Raw genomic sequence first — 24,621 nt, forward strand, 5'->3', positions numbered from 1 at the left:
TAGTGCCCTTATTACACCAGAGTGCTCTCTCTCTCTCTCTCTCTCTCTCTCTCTCTCTCTCTCTCTCTCTCTCTCTCTCTCCCCCACCTCCCTCCCTCCCTCCGCCCACCACATGGGGACACAGACAGAAGGCAGTCATCTACAAACCAGAAAGAGAGCTCTTACCAGAAATCAACCATGCTGCACCTTGATCTTAGACTTCCGGCTTCTATAACTATGAGAAATAAATTGCTGTGGTTTAAGTTACTCAGCCTACTGTGTTTTGTATGGCAGCGTGGGCGGACCAAGACAACCCCACAGTGCCCTCCAGCTGCCACCCTAGCTCTCTCTTCCCTTTACAGCCAACCCTATTGAAGTGTGCAGTTTCCACTTTCTCGCATTCCCCTTCTTGACTAACCCACTGACATCAAACGAGTATCACACTCATAGTGCTGAAAAAGTCTCAGTAAGGTTACGCGGCCAGCACTGCACTAGGACCAACTCGGTCTGTGCAATGGGAAAACAAATGCTGAATGAGTAAGTGCCTGATACTACTTAACTCGGAGGTGTGCGCTAGGGTGGAGAAGTGCTGGCGGGTGCTGTGAGAGCCCCTTTCATTTACCCAGCCTGGTCTTGGGCATGAGACTGATAATGACGCCCTTGCAGAATGACATTTACACCATAATATGAAGGATGAGTGGGGAGCTGATCAGATTGCTGAAGAGAGGAGTGCAATTCCGTGTATAAAGAAGCAAAGGGAAAAGGTCTGAGTTAGGAAGGAGCATGATGTATTTGAGGAGGTGAAAGGAGGTCACTGGGCTGGAGCCGAGTGGACAGGAGAAAGAGTGGCCCAAGGTGGACACTGCCTGAGACGTAAGCAGAGCCTCACAAGCCCTGCCAGGGACTTTGATCATTATCCTTAGAGCAATGTAGAGGCAGTGAAGTGTTTGGCATGGAAGAACAATGAGGTAGCATTTGCATTTAAAGAAGACCACTCAGTCTGCTGGTGGAGAGGGAGCAGGGTTGAAGGAGATGGAGTGAATATCAGGAAACTTATCTTCAATATAATTAAGTATTTCTCAAAGGGAGAAACATCTTTGAGATGATGTGCAGTATTTTTTTTCCCACACACGTTGAGACTGACAGCTTGGGCAATGGAGCCGATTCAGTGGCCTGTGCTTGGCTACACAAGGCCTTAGTATAGAAAGGGCCACGTCCTAGCATGCTGAAGACAAACTGGCAGAAGGAAGATGCCGCCTGACCTCCGGGCTGCGAGTCTATCTTGTGTTGGCATCGTCGAGTCTCTGGCCATCCATATTCCATCCCCACCATGGCAACTACCCTGGGAATCAGCACAACAGATGGTGGGGCACAGATTGGAATATGGAAATAAACGCATTTGCACTTTGTTTTCAGGGCCTCCATCAGCCAGCACGTGAATGTCAAGCCCTAGAGTCTTAGCTGACTCCAGATCCTCCATCAATTAGGAGCCCTGAAGGAGACATCTGAATGCCTTGTTTATTCATGGAGAGTATTTCTTCTCTCTCTCTCTCTCTCTCTCTCTCTCTCTCTCTCTCTCTCTCTCTCTCTCTCTCTGTCTCTCTTCCCCCCTGTTTAAGACGAGCTGGAGAAGGACATCCTTCAGGCTATGGGCTGGTACCAAATCACATAATATCCATCCTCCATCCTTCATCTCAATGAGCAAGTGCTACTCGCCTCCTTAAGAATGAAGTCCAAACTTTTGTGCTGGGATTCAAGACTGCTCAGTCAGATCTGCTCAGATGTCTACAGTATCTTCATTGTTCTCCTACATGCCTCAGAACTGCTGTATGGTCCCTCTATAGGCTCTTCATTTACTTCTTTCTTTTTTTTTTTTCATGCTTTCATTCAACAAATATTTATTGAGCACCTACTATGTACCTAGATAATAGGGATAAAGTAGTGAACAGAGCAAAACTCCTGCCTTCATAGCATTTACATTCTGGTGAGAGAGAGAGATAATAAATATAATTTTGATCATCTTTATGTTTGTGTATTTTTGAAAAAACTATTTAAAATTCACTGTAAATTGTACCATTTGAAAAACCACCATGATGAACATTTTGTGACCAATTTCCTAGACATTGCTCTATACATACATTGAGTATGTATGTATGGGCTATACATTTCTCTATACCTCTCCCCCACACAAGCAAAAACACACATTTATATCAATAGGATAAAATATACACTGGCTTGTTTTGAACTTAAGAAAGTATTAAGGAAATCTTTCCATGCTACTGAGTAGTCATAGAGATCATCTTTTTAATGTTTGCATATTATTTTATTAAATGTGTTGACTATAATTTATTTACCCTTCTCTAATGGCCTTCGTGTTATTTTCCTTCCTTCTCTGTTTTTCCAGCCTGAAAGGCCCTTTCATTCATTAACAGATATTCCCTTACATGAGTTGAACACTCAGTTGCTTCAGCGGTCTGCTCAAACATCAGAAAATCTTCCCTGAACAGCCTATGCAATCAATACAGCCCTGATCCCCCTTACCCTATTCTATTTCCCTTCAAAGCACTGACCTGAAGCAACTGACGGTTCAAGTTATATATGACTCTGGTAATGAACGAAAAAGGCCATTTCAGACTAGGAAAATATGAAAGACCACAGATCTGGTTGTGGACGAGCTGAGAGAAAACAGAGGAGCTCTGATTCTCAGCCTGGAGTTTCTTCTGCCACATCCTTCTTGCTAAAAGGAGAAAATTTGTCTCCATCCGTAATAGTTTGCTGTCTTTCAATTCGGATCTAGATAGTATTTCTCAACATGCAATGTGCATATGAATCACCTGGGGGGATCTTGCTAAAACTTGCTAAAACACCTGGGGGGATCTTGCAGACTTCTCATTCAGTGGATCTGGAGTGAGGTCGGAGAGTCTGCATTTCTAGCAAGACCCCAGATGCTGCCGATGCTTCCAACGCTGCCAGGCCATGGGTCACTGTCGGAGTTGCAAGAATCTAGAAGTTCATAGATAGCTAAAGTTTTAGAAAGATATCCCAAACTACAATTGCATTGCCTGCTCTGAGCAAATTACTTGTTCTACCATCAAAATTCTACCAAGAAAACATTTCCTTTAGTTTCTATTGTCTTCCCATCCTCGGAGCCAAGGCCAGCACCACGCTCTACTTTCATCCTTTCTACCTTCCCCACTGCCTCTTGGTCTGCATCACCGCGTCTATACCCAAGCCTGCTCTCTCTCTGCTGAAGTGATTCTTTGGGCTTCTATCCCTGCATCGGGGTGTTGCCCCTCTGTGTCCTCTGCAAGGTGCTCACTGACAATGACATCTTTATCTAAAGCCATGGGTCTCAATCCGGGGCTCACGGTAGATTACCTGGGAAGACTGTAAAAAACAGGGAGGGCAGGGTCACATACCAGACCAATTAAATAAAAGTTTCTATAGGGAGTGCCCAAGCACTTTCCCCGGTGATTCTAATATGCAGCCAGGATTGAGAACCACCAAGTTCTAGATGGATCACAAACCTCTCACCTTAGTTCCCTACATGAGCTTGTTTATATTTTTAACAGCTTTATTGAGAGGTATGAGAAATACACAATCAACTGCACATAAAAGTTTGATAAATATTGATATATGTATATGCTCATGAAATCTTCATCACAAAGACAATGAACATAAGTGTCACTCCCAAAAGTTTCATCAGGGTCCTTTGTTATCCCCTTCCTCCTTTGCCCCACACCCCTGGCCCCAGGTGACCATTGATCTACTCTCTGTTACTATTGAGTTGTTTGGATTTTTCTAGAATATTCTGTAAATGGGTTTAATAGAAATTTAAGTTTTCCATAGATGGAATCATATAGTATCTACTTTTTGTCCTGCCTCCTTTCAATAAGCATAATCATTTTGAGATTCATCTGTTTTGCTGTGTGTATCTACAGTTCATTTTTTTTTTATTGCTGCATAATTCTCCACTGCATGTATCTAATTCAATTTGTATCTCTCTTCATCTGTTCATGGATGTTTGGGTTGTGTCCAGTTTGGGTTATTCCAAATAAGGCCACTTTGAGCATCAGGTACAAGTCTTTGTATGGACATATGCTTTCATTACTCATGGGTAAATATCTAGCAGTGGAATGGCTGGGTGGTAAGACAGGTATGCTTATCTTTTTAAGCAACTGCCAAACTGTTTTCTAAAGTAGTTGCAATGTTTTCTATTCCTGAGCAGTGCACAAGAGTCCTTGCCTGACTTGGCATGATCAGTCTTAGGGGTAGCGTGTGAGACCAAGAGAGGCATGAAGGAGGAATCTGGGGCTCAGAGACATGCAATAATTGTCTTCCAATCAAACCGCTGGTAAGTGGTCAAGTCCACGGATATAGGTGTGTGCAAACCCAGAGCCAGTGCTCATAAGACCCTTTGTGCCCCTCCGCCAGCTTTGTAGTATGAGACAAACTCCGGAGGTACCCAACAGAGCTCATCAAAGCCACGCTTCTCCATGAGGTGCTTTTCCATGAGTGCCAAAGACAAGGAAGTCTTGGTCTCTTGTACACTCTAGCTCTTACTGGAAGAGACCAAAGGCCAGAAACCAGCTTTGTGTCCCTGAGTTCCTATTGTCATCTCTTGGCGCCATTCCCTCCAATCACCAGAGGTAAAACGTTTTCCATGCAACTTACCAATGGCCACAACCTCTGGGAGACAGTCCAGAGCAGAGGTGAGCACAGCACCTCACTCAGGGGGCCCTTTCAGGAGAAAGGGTTGCCACTCTGGCAGGAAGTATAATTGTGAGTAGTCATGATGAGAACAGAGACGTTTGGCCCTGTATATTTTCTATCAAAAAAGCTACTTTCAAAAAATAGAGAAGTGCTCCTTTCTGCCTCCTACTTTTTCTTCCAAAAATGAAAGTAAATTACTCCATTTGCCACTGTATTTAGGACCATTTCCACAGCAAGAATTCATGCATAACAGTCAGATTAATTGACTTTGCTACATATTTTGAGAGTATATCGATTACTTAATTGTTAAGGAAAAAAGAAAATTCAAGAATTGGAAAATCTGCATGCTACCTGTTTACAAAAGGCTTACCATATAACACCATGAATGTACTAATTTCCATTGAATTATACACTTAATTAATTTTATGTTATGTGAATTTTACCTCCATGAAAAAATGCTTACCAATACGTAATACTTTTCCTAGGAGATAACTGCAAAATTCTCAACATACAAGAAGATGGCTATAATTCAATCTGCATAGAAGACATGTTTTAGGGCATCCCCTATGCCTTGAGCAGAGGGGGGACTATTCCCACCAAAGACCCTTCTCAAAAAACTGGCCTCAGGCCGGCCCGGTGGCTCAGGCGGTTAGAGCTCCGTGCTCCTCACTCCGAAGGCTGCCAGTTCGATTCCCACATGGGCCAGTGGGCTCTGAACCACAAGGTTGCCAGTTCAATCCCTCAAGTCCCGCAAGGGATGGTGGGCTCCGCCCCCTGCAACTAAGATTGAACACGGCACCTTGAGCTGAGCTGCCGCTGAGCTCCCGGATGGCTCAGTTGGTTGGAGTGCATCCTCTCAACCACAAGGTTGCCAGTTCGATTCCCGCAAGGGATGGTGGGCTGTGCCCCTGCAATTAGCAATGGCAACTGGACCTGGAGCTGAGCTGCGCCCAACACAACTAAGACTGAAAGGACAACAACTTGACTTGGAAAACAGGCCTGGAAGGACACACTGTTCCCCAACAAAGTCCTGTTCCCCTTCCCCAATAAAATCTTAAAAAAAAAAAAAAAAACTGGCCTAGGTAGCCCCATTTTTATACTATGGGAATCAGTTTTTTTCTAGCCACAGGTGATTGAACCAGAGATAATTATTTGACCCAAGCATAGTACATTCATAGGAAGATGAGTTGGGCCAATCTCTTGAGATTTTGAACTAATACACTCGGAAACCAAGATGAGTTGGTATTGAGCACTGGACTTTTCATATGATATGGAGTCAGGGCTAATTTTAAAGCAAATTAAACTATATACAAGCCAAGTCACGAGGGGCCAGAGTTATGAGTAAGCAGAGAAACTGGGGCGGGTGGAAGAGAGAGAGAGAGAGAGAGAGAGAGAGAGAGAGAGAGAGAGAGGAGAAGAAAAAGAAGAAGGAAGGAAGAGGAGGGGTGTGGGGGCGGGGCAAGGGATGCCCTCCTTCGGATGAGTTCCGTAGTTCTATTTTGTGGGAGTCCTGGCTGCACTGAAGTTCCTGTGCCCATGAGATTGCCCACTGCATTGTTATTGTGCAATGCAAGAGGGTATATCTGATTCTAAAAGCCAAAACACATTCATAAAGATAGGTTGGAGTTTTCCTTCGTGTCTTCTAAAATTGGGTTCATTTCTATACGAGCACTTGCATTTCTCGTGCACTTTAAGGGGACATTAAACAATCCTAAAGTCATGTCTCGTGCTCGCTTTGGAAGGCCAAAGAGAGCTAGCCTTGGCTCTGAGTATACTGTAAAAGCGCTGGGTTCTACTGTTGGTTCTGCCACTGAATGCCTCAATTTTCTGGTTTGTTAAATGGGATTGATAAGACCAGATTTAATGTTTCTCAGGATTCATATGATGATCCAATGAAATGATGGGTAAAAGCATCTCATAAATTATAATTTGGAATGACAACATAGAGGAATTGTAGAATATGACCAGAGGAACGGGTGTATGGTGAGGGGTGGGTGGATTTCTCTGAGCAAACGACGGAGTCATTAAAGTTCACCTTTTGTCAAAGTCAGTGACGTAGTTGTCATTTTCCTTCGTGAATCTCCCAGGAGTACTACGTTGGGATCGACTTCATTTTTCTGGTCCCCTCAGTGTCTAGCAAGATGCCTTGTACCTCAAGATACATTTGCTTAAGCAAATGTATCGAATGAAGTTGATCAGCAATGCCTGTGAGACTCAGCAGGTCTACTTGTGCAGCACGATAGTAACCCTAGGAGAAAGGTTGATCGTAACTAGCAGCAGAATCCAGGTTCCATACAGAAAACATGGACTGACTTGGGTCATCCTTCCCGAGAACCACGATGGGTGGTACTGAGAATGGGGCATGGAGAACAGGTGAATCACAAGTTTGTCTGCAGTGATTTCTATGACTGCAAAGAAAAAGCGTCAACCAGAATGACCCGTTTAAACCAAGGTATGCCCAGGTCAGTTTTTTCCCCCATGACTCCCCAGCCCTGCAGGATAATGTCTGCATTCCTCAACGAAGTGTAGTCTCCCATGACCTGAAGACTCTTAATCAATTCTTGTGCTGCATTTTCTCCCTTCCAGTCTCCTATTTGCCACCCTCAAAATTGAATGCTGGTAATTTCTCTATGAATATCTCCTTCCTTTGAGAGAAGCTCTCCTTCCCTTGCTGGGCTCTGCCTTTCAAGAACTTTAATGCCAAAGAGAATGGGATAAACACCATTTATTAATCCACTCACTCACTCACTCACTCACTCACTCATTCAATGTTTGCTGAGTGTTCACTTATTCTTTAAAACACATCTCTGATACTACTTATTAATTCATCACTGACACCACCTCCTCAACTCCAATGACGGGTCCTTTCTCTAGGCTACTAGAGTACAAATATCCCGCTCATTTCTCTCTCACTATATTTATCACACATGTTAAATATATGTTAAATATTAGAGTATAAACCCACATGGTCAGGGCCTTTCCTCTCTAACTTTTTCTCTGTACTTAAAACAGTGTTTGACAGAATGAAAGTGCTCCATACATATTTGTGGAATGATTTAGGGAACACATAATAGAGAAATCATGATTTTTAAATGGTGTAATAGTGCTAGAAGTATCTCTGTTGAGGTTTGTGTGGCACAATCTTACAACAGACTGACTGACTTACAGTGGCTTGTCATGACTATTACATCCTAAATCTCATAGAGAAGGGAGGCTCCAGTTTCATCTCTTAATTAAAAAATATCATTGCTACCTACGTCATCCCTTTCACAGTGCTCTCACGCTGTATCTCTTATCTGTCCCACAATAAGTAGGATTTCTCCTTACAATGCTAGTGAAGCCTGACCGTTCTACAAGATGACGTGACTTGTTGAGGGTAATACTTGTTGAGGGTAACAAAAGAATCAGGATTAGAACCTGGGATTAGTGCCTGATTGTTATGAAAGATGCTTGTCATTTACGGATCAGTTTTATTGATTTTCACCCCTAAGGAAGGTACTTAGGAAAAATATGTCTGGGTACCAGCCCACAGGAGCAAAATCCAAGGAGAAAAGAGCTAGAGTTGATGTCAGTCTGCCATGCCATCCTTTTCTCTTTATTCCCTGTAACCCCTCTCCTGTCCACCAGGAAGGAACAGAAAGCTGCTTCAATTGTGCAGTGATGTGTTTCCGTTCAAATGCACTCAAATTTATAAATGTTGATGGATACTTCAATCCAAAACCCTGGGCTAGGTGCTGTGGGAAACAAAAAGATGAGTGGGGCATTCTCTGTCGTAGTGGATAATTAGATAAACTAAAAGAATTCATATGGCAAGCATTATTCATATATTTTTACATAAATTTACTTATTCAGTAAAGATTTACTTAGTGACCACTATTATCCAGGCAGTGTTCAAAGTACTAGAGATACAGTGGACAAAGTTTGCGCTCTGTGGTACTTCCATGTTATTGAAGAAGAATTAGTATAGATAAACCTTTATCTGTCTTGAGGAAGCTACCCAAGAAACAGCCAGCGATGGCCGAGCAGGATTCAAACCTCAGCAGTATGATTCCAGACCCTAGTTCTTAGCCACCATCCTACTCTACGCAAAACCCGCAGTTCCTGAAACTGGAAACCTGGTGTCCAGGACCCAAGGACATCTTTGCAGAATTGGAAACAAAACATGACTGACATCATCATCAATAAAATAGATCAATCAGAACTAACCTCCAGAATTCACAGTATTTGTGACAGTCTGTACCCCAATTTTCAGCTGGTGAAGTAATAAACGTCAAATAATAAAATATGAGACTTGCAATAGTGTGTGACAGTTCCCCAGAACCTATTCCTTGTATGATTAGCAAATGATGTATGTTTGCTATTTCACAATAACATCTCACTACTCTAACAGCCTGTTTGTAAATCTGCTGTCATCTTGGGAGGCACAGGACAGCAAGTGACAGATTGGAGAAGGAGAGAGAAACAATAAGATTTGGAAACGTGGTGAGAAGGAACTAGATGCCTTGTTTTCTTAATTCAGTAGTAACAACTCAGCTCTTTAGAATGCGAGAGGAAAACAGGTCGCAGCACAGGCCCCGTGATCGTGGCGTGGCTTAGATTTCAATTCGGACAGGATTTGTGACTTCACTGAATGGTGCTAATGAAACACAGGGCACACTGACTCATTTCTGCTTGACATTTAATTTGCTGTATGATTCCTAGCCATGTTATGCTGCCTGTTGATAGCTGTTTGCAGGATGGAGAGATCATTCAAAAAGATTCCTTACTGTTTAAAGAAGTGGTGATACTGCGGGGGGAAAAAAGAAAAAGAACTACGCTCTGTACACGTTTAAACTTTCAATTCTATTTAATTCATGATTCAATCATTATAGTCATGTATGTGCCCAATGTCTACTGTGATGTTGGCTTTTTTAAGTTTAATACGCCTGGCAAAAATCCAGACGAGAAATATGAAGACGGGTAAGTCCTGGTTAATACGTATAAAAGGAAGACTTCCCCTGCCCCTCAAAGCCTAGAAATGGAAGGATTTTTGACTTGCCCAAGCATAAAAAGTATAGGTTGTGATTGGCTGATTGTATTGAAGATTTACTTGGCAATAATGTGATAAAAGTTTTAATAACCATTGCTATGTTTTAGCAATGTTGGACAATAATACATTAGGTATATTTACTAGAAAGTGGAAGAGAGAACACAGAGCTGAGAAGACGGCATCAATCTAAGAAGTAGGTAAAATATTTGTTCAGCATATGCTCTGAGGTAGAAACTGCGTTAGGTATAGGGGATATACAAAGAGAAATATCAGGGAGAATGCAGCAGGTAAGAGCTGGGCTCCAGAGTCTGCCAAACTAGGCGTTTGAAGCCTACTTCTTTTGCTCTGTGATGCTGTACTGATTATAGTTGCTGCATAACAAAATATCCTAAAACTTGTTGTAAAGCAACAGCCATTTCATTTTGCTATTGATCTTGTAGGTCAGAACTTCAGGAAGGGCTGAGCTGGGCAGTTCTTGCTTGGAGTCTCTCAGGAGTTTGCAGTCAAATGTTGGCTGGGGCTGCAAGCATCTGAAGTTCCATTAGGTTGAGCCAGATATGAGAGCAAGATGGCTCTCTTGCACAGATGGCCGCTGATGCTCCAGCATGACGGTCTTTGGGATGGCAAAATTCTTACATGGTGGTTGTCTTCTGCCAGAGCAAATGTTCCAATGGAAGCTGGAGGTAGATTCACGGCATTTTATAACAAAGCCTTGGAAGTCACACAGTCATTTCAGCCATACTCTATTGGTAGAAGCAGTCATGACCCAATGAGGAGTATTCCATTGGGAAATTAGACTCTGTCCTTTGACGGGGCAGTGGCAAAGCCACATTGTAGATGGGAGATATGGTTGCAGCCATCTTTCTAAAATAAAACCTGTCACAGTGGCCTTGGGAAAGTCACCTTTTTAAAGCTCAGCTTCCCTGTCTGTTAAATAAAAATTACAATATCCTATAAAGGATTGTTGTGATGATTAAAATAAATAGTGCTTATAAGAGGCTTAGTCCCATGCTGGAACTCAGAAAGTGCTTAATCAATGTTTGCTATTAACACAGAGTCCTGGAACCTACTCTAGCTTCCACTTTGCAGGATTAGGATACAAAATCATGTCACATCCCTTTGTAACCTTCAAATTTTAAGTGCTTCTAACCCCCTCCTGCATATCCTTGAGAGATCCTCTCCTCTGGGTCTGATCTCCTGTGATAATATCAAAATTCTCATTAAGTTCTGGTCATTCACGTCCTTGGGTCATTTTTTTTGCTAGAGAAAATTACTTATTGGGCATCTCTACAAGGCTGCTCAGCCCTTCTTAAGGCATTTTCTCCATTCTACACCTTGTCTTCTCTACTTACGTTCCAAGCCATCCCCCCAGGCCTTTCATTCTCTAAAGATGACTCACTCCTTCTCTTACTGAAGGAATAGGGGCCCCTCCAAACAGCAAGTTTACCATCGCCTGTCCTTCATTCCCACACTTAGCTCCATCTGCACTTCCTTCTCATCTTATGTCTCAAACTAAAGACACATGTCTTCTGGTTTCTAAGGCTAGGTCCTAGAGTTGTGCACACTCAGTCCTCAGTTCTCATTCTGTGCATCTCCTATGGAACCTCGCCAACACTGATTACACCTTTTGTCTCTTCAATTGCTTCCTCTAGATTAGCACCGCCCTTTGAGTCTATCAACTGCCAAAACCTTCCTTAATTTTCTAAATCAAAAACCAACCCACCAACAACACCCTTCCTTCAATCTTGCTGCCCTGTCAAGCTACCGTACTCTCCTTTTCTTCACCATGGCCTCATTAGGTCCTCAGCAGTGGTCATGCTTCATCCCTTGTAATCTGTCTACTGCTCCATCTTTGTAGAAACTATTCTTTCATAGGCCTCCTGATTGTTATAAGCCACTGAGTTTTGAGGTGGCTTGTTACACAGTACTAGCTGACTAATACGGTGGTGAAACCAGGCTCTTGACCGTGTATGACTGCATGGCTGAGTCTTCCCATGTGAGCAGGTCATGAAGAGTAAGCCAAGTGCATTACTGCAGGAACTTTGACTTTCAAGTGAAGGAGTCTAACAGAATATTTAGAAGAGTTTTGTTGTTGCTTTTATTCTGAGCCTTACATTGTGGAGTATTGTGGTTAGAGAGAATGGGGCAGGATTTTAAAAGAGAATTAATCACTTAGGAAGCTTCTTCAAAACACACGTGCTCATCTTCTCCTTTCTCCCAGCTCCTTCTCATTTGTTTCCTGGCATGAACTTAGTTAGGGATGTTTGAAGTCTCTCTCTGCATCCTTGTTGAGATCCAGAAAAATCTTCAATTTTTCACAGGAAGAAACCGAGGCCTGGAGGGGCCAAAATCCCCTGGAGTTGACTTGCTTAAGGTTTCAAACCTGCTAAATGCCAGGATTTTGTACTCACTTGCATGCCTTGCCCAAGTTACTTTAGCACCTCGTGCTTCAAGGGGATCCTATATTCACCTCAAAGGGTTGTTATGAGGCATAAATGAGATAACACATGTCGAGTGCTTGACATGCTGCAAGGGCTCACTAGTAAGTGCTTTAATTCTGCACCAGTTTTGATTTTAATAATAATTTAAAAAACTATAGCTTTTCTCAGCTCAGTGTATATTGCTTGAAAGGTAAAAAACAAAAACACACAAAGAAACAGGCCAAATCTGAATGAATTCCCAGCACAAAAATCTTTGAGGTTGTTGTGCATTTTGCACCTTGTATATCCTACTTTAAATTTGCCCCCTTTGCAACATAAAATAGGTCTTAAGTGCTAACCTTCTGGTCTCTGGTGTTAGAAGCCCGAGTGCAACTAGCTTAAACACAAAGGGGCGTAAGGAAACCAGGGAAGGGGTCTCAGAGAACCTAAGGACAAAAAAACTGGGCCTCGGTGGCCAAGACATGGAAACCAAAGTGTCCTTTGATAGATGAATGGATAAAGATGATGTAGTATATATACACAATGGAATACTAGTCTGTCATAAGAAAAGATGGAATAGTGCCATTTGCGACAACATGGATGGATCTGGAGATTATTATGTTAAGCGAAATAAATCAGACAGAAAAAGTCAAGAATCATGATATGTAGTCTATAAAACTGAATGCAAACGCCCCAGCCAACAAGGACAGCTACTATTCATGTCTGTTGAAAACCACCATTCCACAACAAGACCTACAGTTGCCAGGTCTTTCAAATTTCAGTAGACTCTGGATTTCCAGTACAGGGGTACCTCGGTTTTCGAACGTAATCCACGAGTTCTAAAATGTTCGAAAACAGCCGACAGGTAGGCCTCAGGATCTTGCACTCAACAGAAGCCGTGTGACATGTTCCACTTCTGAGTCGTGTTCGAAAACCAAAGCATTTACTTCCGGATTTACGATGTTCATAAACCAAAATGTTCGTCAACGAAGACGTTCGAAAACCGAGGTAATACTGTATTTTGTGTGCAAATTCCACATTGTAAACTATTATTTCAATTTTAAAAAAATCACAAAAACACCAAAATAACACACCTATGGCAAAAGACCATGGTTTGTAACAGCAAGAGTATTATGGATCATGTCACTGCTATTGTGAACTTTTCCTACCAAGTCAGTCAAACGAGTTCAATGCAACAAACTCTTATTTTAGCTTCTAGTCTGTGCCAGATGCTATATGCTGCAGTTGCAGAGATGCTATATACTGCAGAGTTGAATGAAACTCGTTGCACAGGCGTACATTACTTCCCCCCAATGGGGGAGGTGGGAAATTTTTTTAGTCACCACCCTGAATAAATGGTACCTGTACACAGATTTGTTAGTTTTAATTAGCCCAAGTCAGGATATGCTGAGAGGTGTTTAAAAGGATGGTTTTGCAGTCTGTATGTTTAGGGAAGTGTGTGTGTATGCATAGTGACTAGGGGTAGGAAGGAGAGAAAGTAAAAGTTGTATAAATCCTTCTGGGGCAGAGTGACGGTCAACTTCTGACCTATAGAAAAGCACTGGAGATGGAATCCCGTGGAAGCTTCTTTTCTAGTTTATTCATTCGTACGGGAGAGCACGGCCTCTAGTTGCTTCCTGAGAGAAGGTGCATGGGAAGCAAATTTGGGACATCTCACATTTTGAAAAATGTCTTCATAATCCTTTACACTTGCTTGAGAGTAAGCAGGTGAGAAATCTTTTTTTTTTCAAAATCTTGATGTACTTGCCTCACTGATTTCTAGCTTCCAGTATTGCTATTGAGAAGTAGAAAGCTATTCTGATTTCTAATCCTTCCACGTAACCAGTTTTTCTATGGTTTCAGGAACCTCTCTTGATCCTATTGTTTTGAAATCTTAAGATGGTGTGTACCTTAGCAGAGGTCCTAGTTTCATCCACTGTTTTGAGCACCTTCATGCCCTTTTATTCTGCAAACTCATGTTTGATGATTTCCTCTCCTACATTTTCTGTTCTTTCTGGAGATCCTATTACTTGGATATTGAATATCCTGGTCTGATCCTAGTCTTTATCTTTTTTTCCCGTTGTTTTGGGTTCTTCTCTTAATTCCATCTTCCAACCCTTCTACTGAGTTTTTAATTTCTGAGAATATTTCCATTTTTCAAGTGTTCCATTTCAATAGCATTCTATCCTAGTCTACAGATGACTTGTCTTTTCTCATCTTTCTGGAGATAAGATAGTTTTCCGAAGTTTCTTTCCCCTTAGCCTCTGATTTTCCCAAGTTGTTGGCTTTGGACTTTTCATGAGTTGTCAGGTGACCCTTGGTAAAGACGGAGGACGAACAGCTGACAGAGGTTGTTGACTGAGAGTTTCACTTAGGGCAGCGGTTGTACAATGAAACCACTTGGGGAGCTTGAAAAAACACTGATGCTGCAGTTTTTTATTTTGCAGTTATCCATTTTATTGTCGTAGGGTGGTGTGATCTGGGTATAGAGAGTTTGAAAAGCTCCCCAGGTGGTATCACTGTGCAGCGAAGGCTGAGAAGTCCTACCAAAGAAAGGGTGCTCTGGCCGAACCACTTCATTGAAGGTCTTTAGATCTTTCTTTTTGGCCCATGAGGCTCTTCAGGTAAGACTCTTCCTAATATCCTCTCGTATCTTATGTTCCCTTAAATCCTTTTTTGATATCGTACTTTCACTCTCAACTGTGGGTAGTATCTCCCAGTCCCGGACTTTCTATTTTACCCTCTCCTGAGGATAAATGTGTACCTTCTGCGGGAGTGAAGGGGTAGTTGTCCAGCTGAAAAAAAATGGGGAGGTATTTTATGGATTTAACAGCATTTTAAACAGCTTTCAACCGATGCTATTTCAGGGTCCTCTCCTCCTTCACCATCACTTCGAAATGACATGCTTACGTTCGTTTTTGAGTCTTCCAAGTATTCTGCATGTAAATCGTGCTGGTGCTTACTTCCCCCTGATAAATGAGAATAATTAGAATTCGGCTTTCTTCAGTTAGGTTTCCAAAATTCTGCTGCTAATAACTTCTCTCTCATTCTTCCTAGTGTTGAGGGGAGTTGTAACTTAAAACAAAAATTTCTTCACTATATTTTAGATGGAGTGTCAGGAGCATGAAAAATTTGATGTGTTCAATTTGTCATTTTTACCCATAAGAATGGTTATCATTCTTTATATAAGAAAGTGAGCTCTGAATTATACACAATTAGTTTCTCCATACATTTTCCCCCCAGAAATAAAAAATTGAAGCTAGGAGGGATTCCTAGCAAAACAATCTAAACATAATGATGAAACGATAGCCACAGTAGGAACACGACGCTTTATTGCTGTTGTTGTTGAATGAGACCTGAAAGAGGGAAGAAGGTCAAAACTGTGAATTCGTCATCCGGAGAATCCAGATGCTGGGTAACCAGACGTATAGACCTGGGCTCCTGAGATTTGGCATAGTAGATAAAATTTAGGCAGAGGTACATTATTTACACAGACTCTGACAGAAAAAACTAGCAGCCTGTGTGTCTATATGGTCCAGAATCACATTTCAATTGGTCTATATGGGGAAATCTCGATTTTTCGCTTCTTTTGAAACACAGTGATTGTAGAACCTCAATTGGCAGGACCTGGGCTATAGCTGCCCCTCTCGATGGCACAGCAACCATCGTGTACTATGCCACCTGCCTGGTCTCTAAATGCATTTGAATTTGCAATTTCTGGCATGTGGTTTAAGTTTTAAATTTAAAAAGTAACAACAACAACAACAAGCAATCCGTTCGTTCCATGGCAGAAGAACCCTACTTAAGTCAGAAAGAATTAAAACATTTATTGGGCATAAATATATTACATATACACTACAGATACAGTTAGGTATTACATATAGCATAGTATTTGCAAAATCTATACATTAAAATTGATATGGCAGTTTTAATACAATGTATATGAAATAGTCTAAAATTTACAATACAGGAAAACATGATTATTTTTTTTTTTCTCCTAAAGTTGAAAAGCTTGGAATGTATGTCCAACAGTGAGGTAAAACATTTTGTCTTTCAATTTAAAGAATTGTGCAAGGATAACATTCAAACACATTCAATTAGGGCACTTTTCAATTTGACAGGAATACTGAATTACTGTAGCCAACAAAACACAGTTAGAAAATACCAACATTTCAAGTTGATAAGAACAAGGCAGATAATATGAAAAAAATCTTTTAAAAAAGTTTTCTTTTTGAATTTCGTTAAGGACAAAGGGCAGTTTGTTTCATACGACTGGAATTTCTTGTGCTAGGGATGAGTCTGACATACAGAGCATCAGAAAGCCACTCACTCATTCCTACATACCGCAACAGGGAAAAGAGATAAGGTTAATATAACACTTTATTTTATTGTTCACGTGTAATGGCGATTTATAGAGTTATATGTCAATATCACATATACATATTTGTGATAGAAAACAGTGCCAGATAGAGTAATAATTTGACTGAAGGGATTATAATGAATACCAAATAAAGGAGAGCAATAAAATAAAGTGCCACCAGCTAGTGCTTTGCACACTTCAGCTTCCTGGTGCTTAAATCTGGTCGTACGAAAAATCTCAGAAAGATCAAATATTCATAGCAATTTTGGCCTAAACTATTACTTCATTTAAAAAACCTCAACCAATTCAGAGAATTTCTTTATAGCAGCAGTTCTAAAGTGTTTCCAAAAGGGACTTCCTTTTTTCTACAAACAGGGTTCTTATACTCAGTTGAATCCTCATTGCTTAAAAAAATGCCTTTTCCCCAAAACACCTGCATGCAATTGTATCAGAAAATGCAGATGCAACGTTCGAGTGGGTCATAATACACATTTAAATAGAGGGATAAGTTTTGGGAGGCCGGAACTTTGGCAAAAATATATTTACCTTGATGCCATCAGTTTGCAAGACTAATTAAACTAATTATTATAGTCAGTAACAAAATACAGAACTCTCTAGTATTTACTACGTCAATATAGGCACACAGAATGATTCATTGATCTTAGCACTTTCTTTAAGAGATGATTATGGTTTTTTGGGTACATGTAAACGTTTCAATCACTGATAATGGATTTTTTATTTTTTTGGCATTTAATGCACTAGATGCTCTTATCTTTTAAAAACACAAGAAAATGTCAAAAGATTGATAATACTACAGATGTTGCAAAGAAACAAGACTGACCTAAAATTACAAAAGTATAAAACACAAAAAAATAACATGCTACAAGGGAAAATTAGTACATAAGTACATTTAAAAAAATTTTACAATAAATAAAGATTGCACTGTAATTGGCATTTAAAGTACTGTATGCAGAATATAGTATAAATAAACCCAAAACAAAATAATGTTGGTTTCCCCATGACTTTGGTATGGGAATATTGTAAGCTAGTACAGGATACTGCATCTTAAGACAACATAGACCAAGCACAAAATAGCTATGATCAAGAAAAACCAAGTAGCAAAAATATACAAAAACAGAAGCAGGGGGATACACTGTGTCTGTTGCACCCTTTTGGAATATATTTGCACCTCCAACTCTTAAATGTCCCTGAGGTACGCGAACATTATGGACTTCATATAAATAATCCAATGACTTTGGGTTAAAATTGATTATCTCATATGACTCAAAATAAACATGCGAGAGTAACACTTTACACTCCAATAGCACCTGTTAATCAAGGATCTCAAAGCACTTACGAACATTAGAATCCCCATTTTATTTTATTTTATTTTTAATGCATGGGAAAACTGAGGCACAGAGAGGTAAAGTGACGTGTCCAGGTCACGCAGCAAGTTAGTGACAGATCCAGGGAAAGAATCTACGCTCCTTGACCCCCCAAACACTGTACTTCCCACCAAATACCACCCCCTCTCCACACATGGCCAAGGCAACCCCACAAAAATAGGAACTACAAATTTAGATGTTTCTCTTTTGGGTTTTACCAATTTTCATCTGCTGTTAGAGTAGTATTATGTGCACTGAGTTAAGGTATTGAAATTCAATCACTTCATAGATACCTCAAAGAACAGCCTAAAGGCAAATCTTTCAAAAATAATGAGCTGACGTATAAGAAGATTGCTCACAATTAGGGAAATTATGGACAATGGGCAGAGGCACTAAACTGTCACCAGTTCTCGTCATATAATTCTGGTCAAACATAACAGAATATAATAACAATAGTGATTAGATTAGAAGTAGTTATTTACAAAGACAAACAAACAAGTTAAAGCAGCTTTTAAAATAGCTGAACAAAGAAACAACTAACTATTGCACAATGCCCTCTTAAAGTTACTGCTATGAATTGACGTGGTAAAATCTACAATGCTCCATAATTTATAGGTGCATTTTGGTTACTTGATTTCTTAGACAGGCAGCTCATAGTGTTAAAATCATAAGAAATACAGATCATTAAAACATTTTATATTAAAGTACACATGTTGATTTAAAGGAGCTAAATGTTACATAACTGAGTGACAGTATGGTTGTTTAGGGCAGCCTTATCTGAGTGAACACATCTTCTGGATGTTGTTGTCGTCGTGTGGTACGTAATACTCTGAACAAAACTGAAATCCTCGCCCTGTAACTACACACACTGTGATTCATGTTCACAGGAATAGATAGATGGTCAAGACGTAAGAAGTGACTGGTGAATATAAATTATTAATGTGTAGCATGGAAAAAAAAATCAAAGGCTTGCAAAAGACATCAGTGAAAACAGAATAAAGGCAGATCTGAAAACGTAAAAATAAAAAAAAAACACAAGTAAGCTATATTTTGGTATCTGGTTTGCTTTTCTTCTTTTTTTCTTTTTTCTTTTAAAAAAAAAAATCCAGTTTAATCTCTTCCTAGTTTTGCATTTCAAAAAGGTGCACCAAAACACTGATATTTTTTTCCTAGCTAAATCTGTAAAACAAAGTATATAAATCAAAGAACAAAAGGGCTTAAAAAGGGGATTATCTGAATAAATGTGTGTATTAAAATGTGTAGCATTAATTAAATTCATACCTCTAGTCTTGTTGGGTTTGTTTACTTCATTAAGAAGTACTGTAATATAAAGGCAAATAAAATGGACAAAGTCGCAAAGCCAACCACAATGAGGGCTGCAAACTGTTCATCAGTAGGCATCATGCTCTTCATTTTGGGATCATGTAATGTCCCCATGTCCCCTGTAAGCATGACGTCACTTCGTTGTAACACAAAAGCTGCAGAGGGGCTGAAAGCTCCGCATAGCTCCTGAGAGGTGTCTAAACAGCGACGACACGCACACACGCGGAACCTGTAGTCTGTGTTGGTCTGGAGGCCTGAGATTTGGAATGTGGCTTCTTCTCCCTTGTACACCTTCAAGAGGAGGAAAAGTCCTGGTCAATTACTTTATAATACTGCTGTCTCTAAAGTAATAATCATAGAGCATCAGGAGACTTGTGGATCTGGCTTGCTTTAAACCAACTCCATCACATCAAAAATTACACAGGAACGCATTTCTCTGAATCTGTATTTCATCCATGGAAAAGGTATTCCAACCCACTCTGAATAAAACATAATACAAAATTCAGTACCTTTGGCACTGACAGAAGACAGAAAGCACTGACTAGCATTGCAGTTGACGTAAGTAATCAAGATGCATCTAGCTAAATTTTAATAATAATTTAGGCTATAAATCAGAAGATGATAGAATCCTTACAAAGGGCTCTATGATCTTGGTTCACAGAACAAATTAAGATTTTTTAATTGAAACAATTAAAAACAATATATTGCAAAGTTTCAGTTGATTTTTTTTGACAATTGGATATACCATGTAACAGTACTCCATCAAGATATCACACTTCTACCCCTAATAAGAAACACTATTCTAACTTCTAATTCTGTTTTAATTAGTTTTGCCTGTTCTAGAAGTTCATGTAAATGGAATAAAAGAGTATGTACTCTCTTGCGCCTATGAGATTCATCCATGTTATTGATTCAGTAGTTTCTACTTGTATTGTGGAGTGGTATTCCATTATATGCCTATATCTCAGTTTATCAATTTTCTTTTTGATAGGTATTTGTGTTGTTTCCAGTTTGGAGCTTTAAAAAGACTGTTACGAAAACTTTTATACAAATTTTTCAGGACATAAGTTTTATGCTTCTTGGGCAATGCCTTGGAGTAGAAGTGCTGGGCCATAAGGAAAGTCTGTATTTAACTTCATGAGAAACAGTTTTCCCAAGAGATTGAATCACTCTGAAATCCTGCCAGCAAAGTTTTAGAGTTCCAGTTGCTCCACACATTGTCACCAACATTTGTTATTGTCAAGTCTTTTATAGTGGAACCATTCTAGTAGGTGAAAATGGTACCTCATTTGCATTTCGTTGATGTCTGACGATGTTTCTCACCTTTTCATGTGCTTATTGGTCATTAATACACCTTCTTTTGTGAAGAATATGTTCAAGTCTTTTGCCTATTTTTAATTTGTTTGCTTTTATTAATTTGTAGGAGCTCTTTATATAATCTGGATATAAGTCCTTTGTCAGATAGAGGTTGTGAATACTTTCTCCCAGTTTTATGGCTTGACTAATCATTTCTTGAGAAATTGTTGATGTAGTCCAATGTATCATAAATTATTACTTGAGTAATTCAATGGTCTATCTTAAGTGTTTCCTCCCTTTATGATCAATCTGTTTTTTTCCACTAAGGATCTGGGATGTTTTCTTCCCCTTTGTTAATTCTAATATAATTACCATGAGGCTTACTATTATAGGTACTTGAGAACTACCAGTTTACTCAGACAGAGATTACTACCCCTGAGTTGACTGAAGCTAATATGAGTCTTTGAGGGAGGGGAGGTCTCACAGATTCTTCTATCAAAGTGATACTGATCCTCAAAACTTAGAGGAAATGATACTTAGATTAAAATTACATAAACATTTATAGCTTACATTAGAGTCAGTGAATAGCGATAGGAAAAAACTAGCTGGAATTCAAACAAATCAGTTCGGAGATTGGCTGATAAGAAAACAAGAAAGTAAGTGAACCCTTTCTGTTTCTGGCATTGAGTTAGCACCTGTAAAGGTCTCAAAACATGTCTACGTAATAATTGCACAGTAGAAGTTGGCTATAATTATTACAACTTAGAACTTAAAACAACTCCAAATATATTCTTAAAATACAGCAATTAAAAGTGATAAATATGGCCATTGTCAACCTAGCAATAGGCCACCTTAGTAAAGCTGTCAATTTTGCCCATTAATACAAATCCCACAGAAAATAAAAAGAATATTTCCAACAATCTCAACTTTGTCTGAAACACTAACCAGCTATAGAGAATTAGTGGGATGTAAAGCCTGGTGTGTCAACTTCTACCAAGAAGCAGGGCATTCCACCAGTGAATGGAAGTGCACTGGCCACACATTTAGTGTTCGGCAAATTGACAGACAGCAAAAGGATCTCGTAGCTTAGAAAAGGGACCAGACTTCCAATGTTTACCCGAACCATAGCCTTTTTCTTAAGATTTTTCCTCCCTCATTTTCAAAACTTATAAGAAGACTTTAAGTGTTTTATTTATTGTACTTTTGTTTATTGACTAAACCCCAAGAAAATAATTCTGTTTCTCATACTTTTCCAGATTCATCTTGCTTCTGTTATTCCCCTTTGTACGATTTTAATAAGCACATTCCTCTTGGCGAGTTACCCGTTTCTTTAAAGATTGTGGCATGTGCCTTAGCAACTGGAGTCACAGACAGAACTGGGCAGGAGCAACGAAGAATGAAAGAAACTAAGAATGAAAGAAAATCCCTGGCACTACGGAGAAGCCACTCCTTTCTCACTTCCCACTGTTCCAACAATGACTTACATGAATATTTTTAAGATGAGCTCCGTTGTCATGTTGCTGGCCCTGACCCACACATTCAAGAGTTCAGACTATATGATCATGGAACAGTCTGAATTATTTCCCAACATGGGGGTGGTCTCAGGAAAGCAAAGGCATACATTTTTAAAAAAGATATCTTTTAATTGTGACTATTCTTTACTTCCTTAATTTCTTCAATTTAAATGCTCAAGTCGGTATTTTCTGAGACAAGCCTTTTCTTGGAACCCACTGGGACCATTTATGGAGCAATGATTTGCACCCCATGCAACCAGTATGCCAGTTTGATAATGCAGATCCCTCCACAGTTGCCATGTGAGCTTTGGTTTCGCGATCTGCAGTGCTCCTTGTATACAATTCATTCTGATTCTGTGGTAGTGATTAATATTGGGATGTTTATCGAACTGGAGAAAAGCTGCCATCTAAGCTTTAGCTGCAAGGTTTTCTGATACTCCTTTCATTGATTCTTTTGGGTTCCTCACCTCTGGAAATATTTGTTTACGCTTATCAAAGTGTGATCTATTATAGCTGTCGGAGCTCTTCTTTTCCTTTCTGTAACCCGAGGAACCGGGTCTGGTCTGAGTGGCCATTGAGAAGCAGTGGGCAGCTTCTTCTCAAGCACAGGAACTGGAATCAGAATCCCAGGTCTAAGTCCTTGCTCTGCCATTTCCTAGGTTTATGAACTTGGGCGACTAACAGCTTTGTGCCCTACTTTTCTCATCTTTAACATGGATGGCACAATAACAGCACCTAACCTAACTCCAAGGACAATTGAGGATTAAAGAAGAAATGTGGAAAACGCTGTGTGAAAGGAATATAAAGTTGAGATAAATCAACTTTACCAAATTTAATCCTCCTGATTACTCTGTCAGGGGATGTTTACTTCCATTGTAGAGATGAAGAAACTGAGGATCAGAGAAGTTGTTCATTTCTGAAGGTCTCATAACAACTAAGGGGAGTGGTGGACCACAGAGGAGATCCCACTGTTAACCCCAACACCTGTGCTCACCACCGGGGTTGCCCCAGCTCTGCTCGCGTCATCCCTATGGGTAGGGAGTAATGCCACCACCACCCGTCCTCCATTTCAGTCCTCATAGAATGAGTACAGCCTGACACGGGGTCCAGTTTTCTTGGCTTCTGACTTTGTCTTTCTACATAGCCCCAGGATTTCTCTGGTGTGTTCATTAAACACCTTTCAGATCACCCCACCTTGGGTTCTGCTGCCCCAGAAGGAAAGCACTGCCCACCCCACCCCACCCCCCGCCCCACCCACTCAGTTTGTGCCAAGACAAGACCTGGGCAGCATTTTTGTGATGTGGCCTCTGAATGTCTGCCAGCAAAACAATGACCTCGCAGCAGAAAACCATTTAATAACCTATCCCCACGCGTTTTAGAGACTTTGGGATACAAATACTCATTCAATATCTATTTAAATGATTTCTATAGTTTCCATAGTTTGCATGACTAGATCCCTTTAAAAAAGTTGGCCCAACAGTATATTTAATTTCCCAGAGTTCCAATTCATGGAATCTTGAACAGAGACTTTCCATATTAATTTTGATGGCATTTGTCAACTCTAACTCCTTAGAGTGAAGATCTCTGAACATGTACTGTGAAAGCAATGGAATGGTACTTTGCTTGTACCATTTGGCAAAAGGTTAGTGAAGGAAAATGAGTATCTAGCTGAAGGGAACTTCCTTAATGATAACTCCAATCAAAAGTGAGGCTTTAATGTGTAAATGTTTTTCTTTTGGCCATTCTTTTGTTTTAATTAGAACAGCTTCCGTCTTTTATGAACATTGCCAATACAATGTCAACATTACTTTTTCAAAAGAAATATTTATGATAAATATGTTGTGTGTGGGGCTGTGGTATTATCTCCACAGCAACTATGGCCCAAACAAAGCAGATGTTCAGCGAATGTGCTCTAATTAGAACCCTCACACGCTCCACAGCAGATACTCTTACACCATCCACACTGTCCGAAAAGAACGTTAAGTATTAGAACACACAAACCACCGAGGTGACAGAATTCAGTACAGGCACAGCCATCATTGTAAGAAATGGAATCATTATGTTGTTTTCAATGTATTGATAGAAACTACGGCGTTTCTAACCTATTTTAGAAATAGTCATGCTTACTACGCCCTTTGGATTAATTCTTAGCTAAGGAAAAATGGAAACAATCCCAGTATCCCATGTCCTGAGGATTCTCATTCCTGAGGTTTGAGACACTGATGTGTTTTTGTGTAAATGGTCACAGATGGGATCCCGTCACAAGGTCAGCAGGCCTGCAGCACCGCTATGCGTGCACCGCGGCGCCTGTCCACAGAACTGCGCAGCTCTCCGCAGCAGGGCAGCGGCAGGGCCTCCGCGCCCTCTGTTTTCACTCATTTTGACACAGGCACCATTATAGGCTTTTCCTCCTGTGTCAACCCAATTTAAAAGGCACAGCTCTATGTAAGATTTTCCTTATTGAAGTCACCCATCATAATATCGCAATAAGTATATAAGCAATATTATTTTCGCAAAGACTATTTCTGTGCTTGATTTGATATACAATATATTTCAAAGTAATTTTGACATGTTTATTCCAAATGGGAGGATTTAAAGTAAT

At 40.2% G+C, this 24,621-nt stretch overlaps 1 protein-coding gene across 2 annotated transcripts in view; it reads right to left on the reverse strand.

The window, feature by feature from the left end:
• Positions 1 to 15,943: 15,943 nt before the first annotated feature.
• Positions 15,944 to 24,621, reverse strand: part of FNDC3B (fibronectin type III domain containing 3B) — a 320,537-nt gene continuing 311,859 nt past the window's right edge. For both annotated transcript variants that reach the window (XM_033130828.1, XM_033130837.1), the window contains exon 26: positions 15,944 to 19,500. In XM_033130828.1, the coding sequence (XP_032986719.1) occupies positions 19,189 to 19,500 (312 nt within the window). In that variant the 3' untranslated portion in view covers positions 15,944 to 19,188. The remainder of the gene's footprint in view (positions 19,501 to 24,621) is intronic.

This window comes from Rhinolophus ferrumequinum, chromosome 2 (assembly GCF_004115265.2).
Source record: "Rhinolophus ferrumequinum isolate MPI-CBG mRhiFer1 chromosome 2, mRhiFer1_v1.p, whole genome shotgun sequence".
NCBI classification, from domain to species: Eukaryota; Metazoa; Chordata; class Mammalia; order Chiroptera; family Rhinolophidae; genus Rhinolophus; species Rhinolophus ferrumequinum.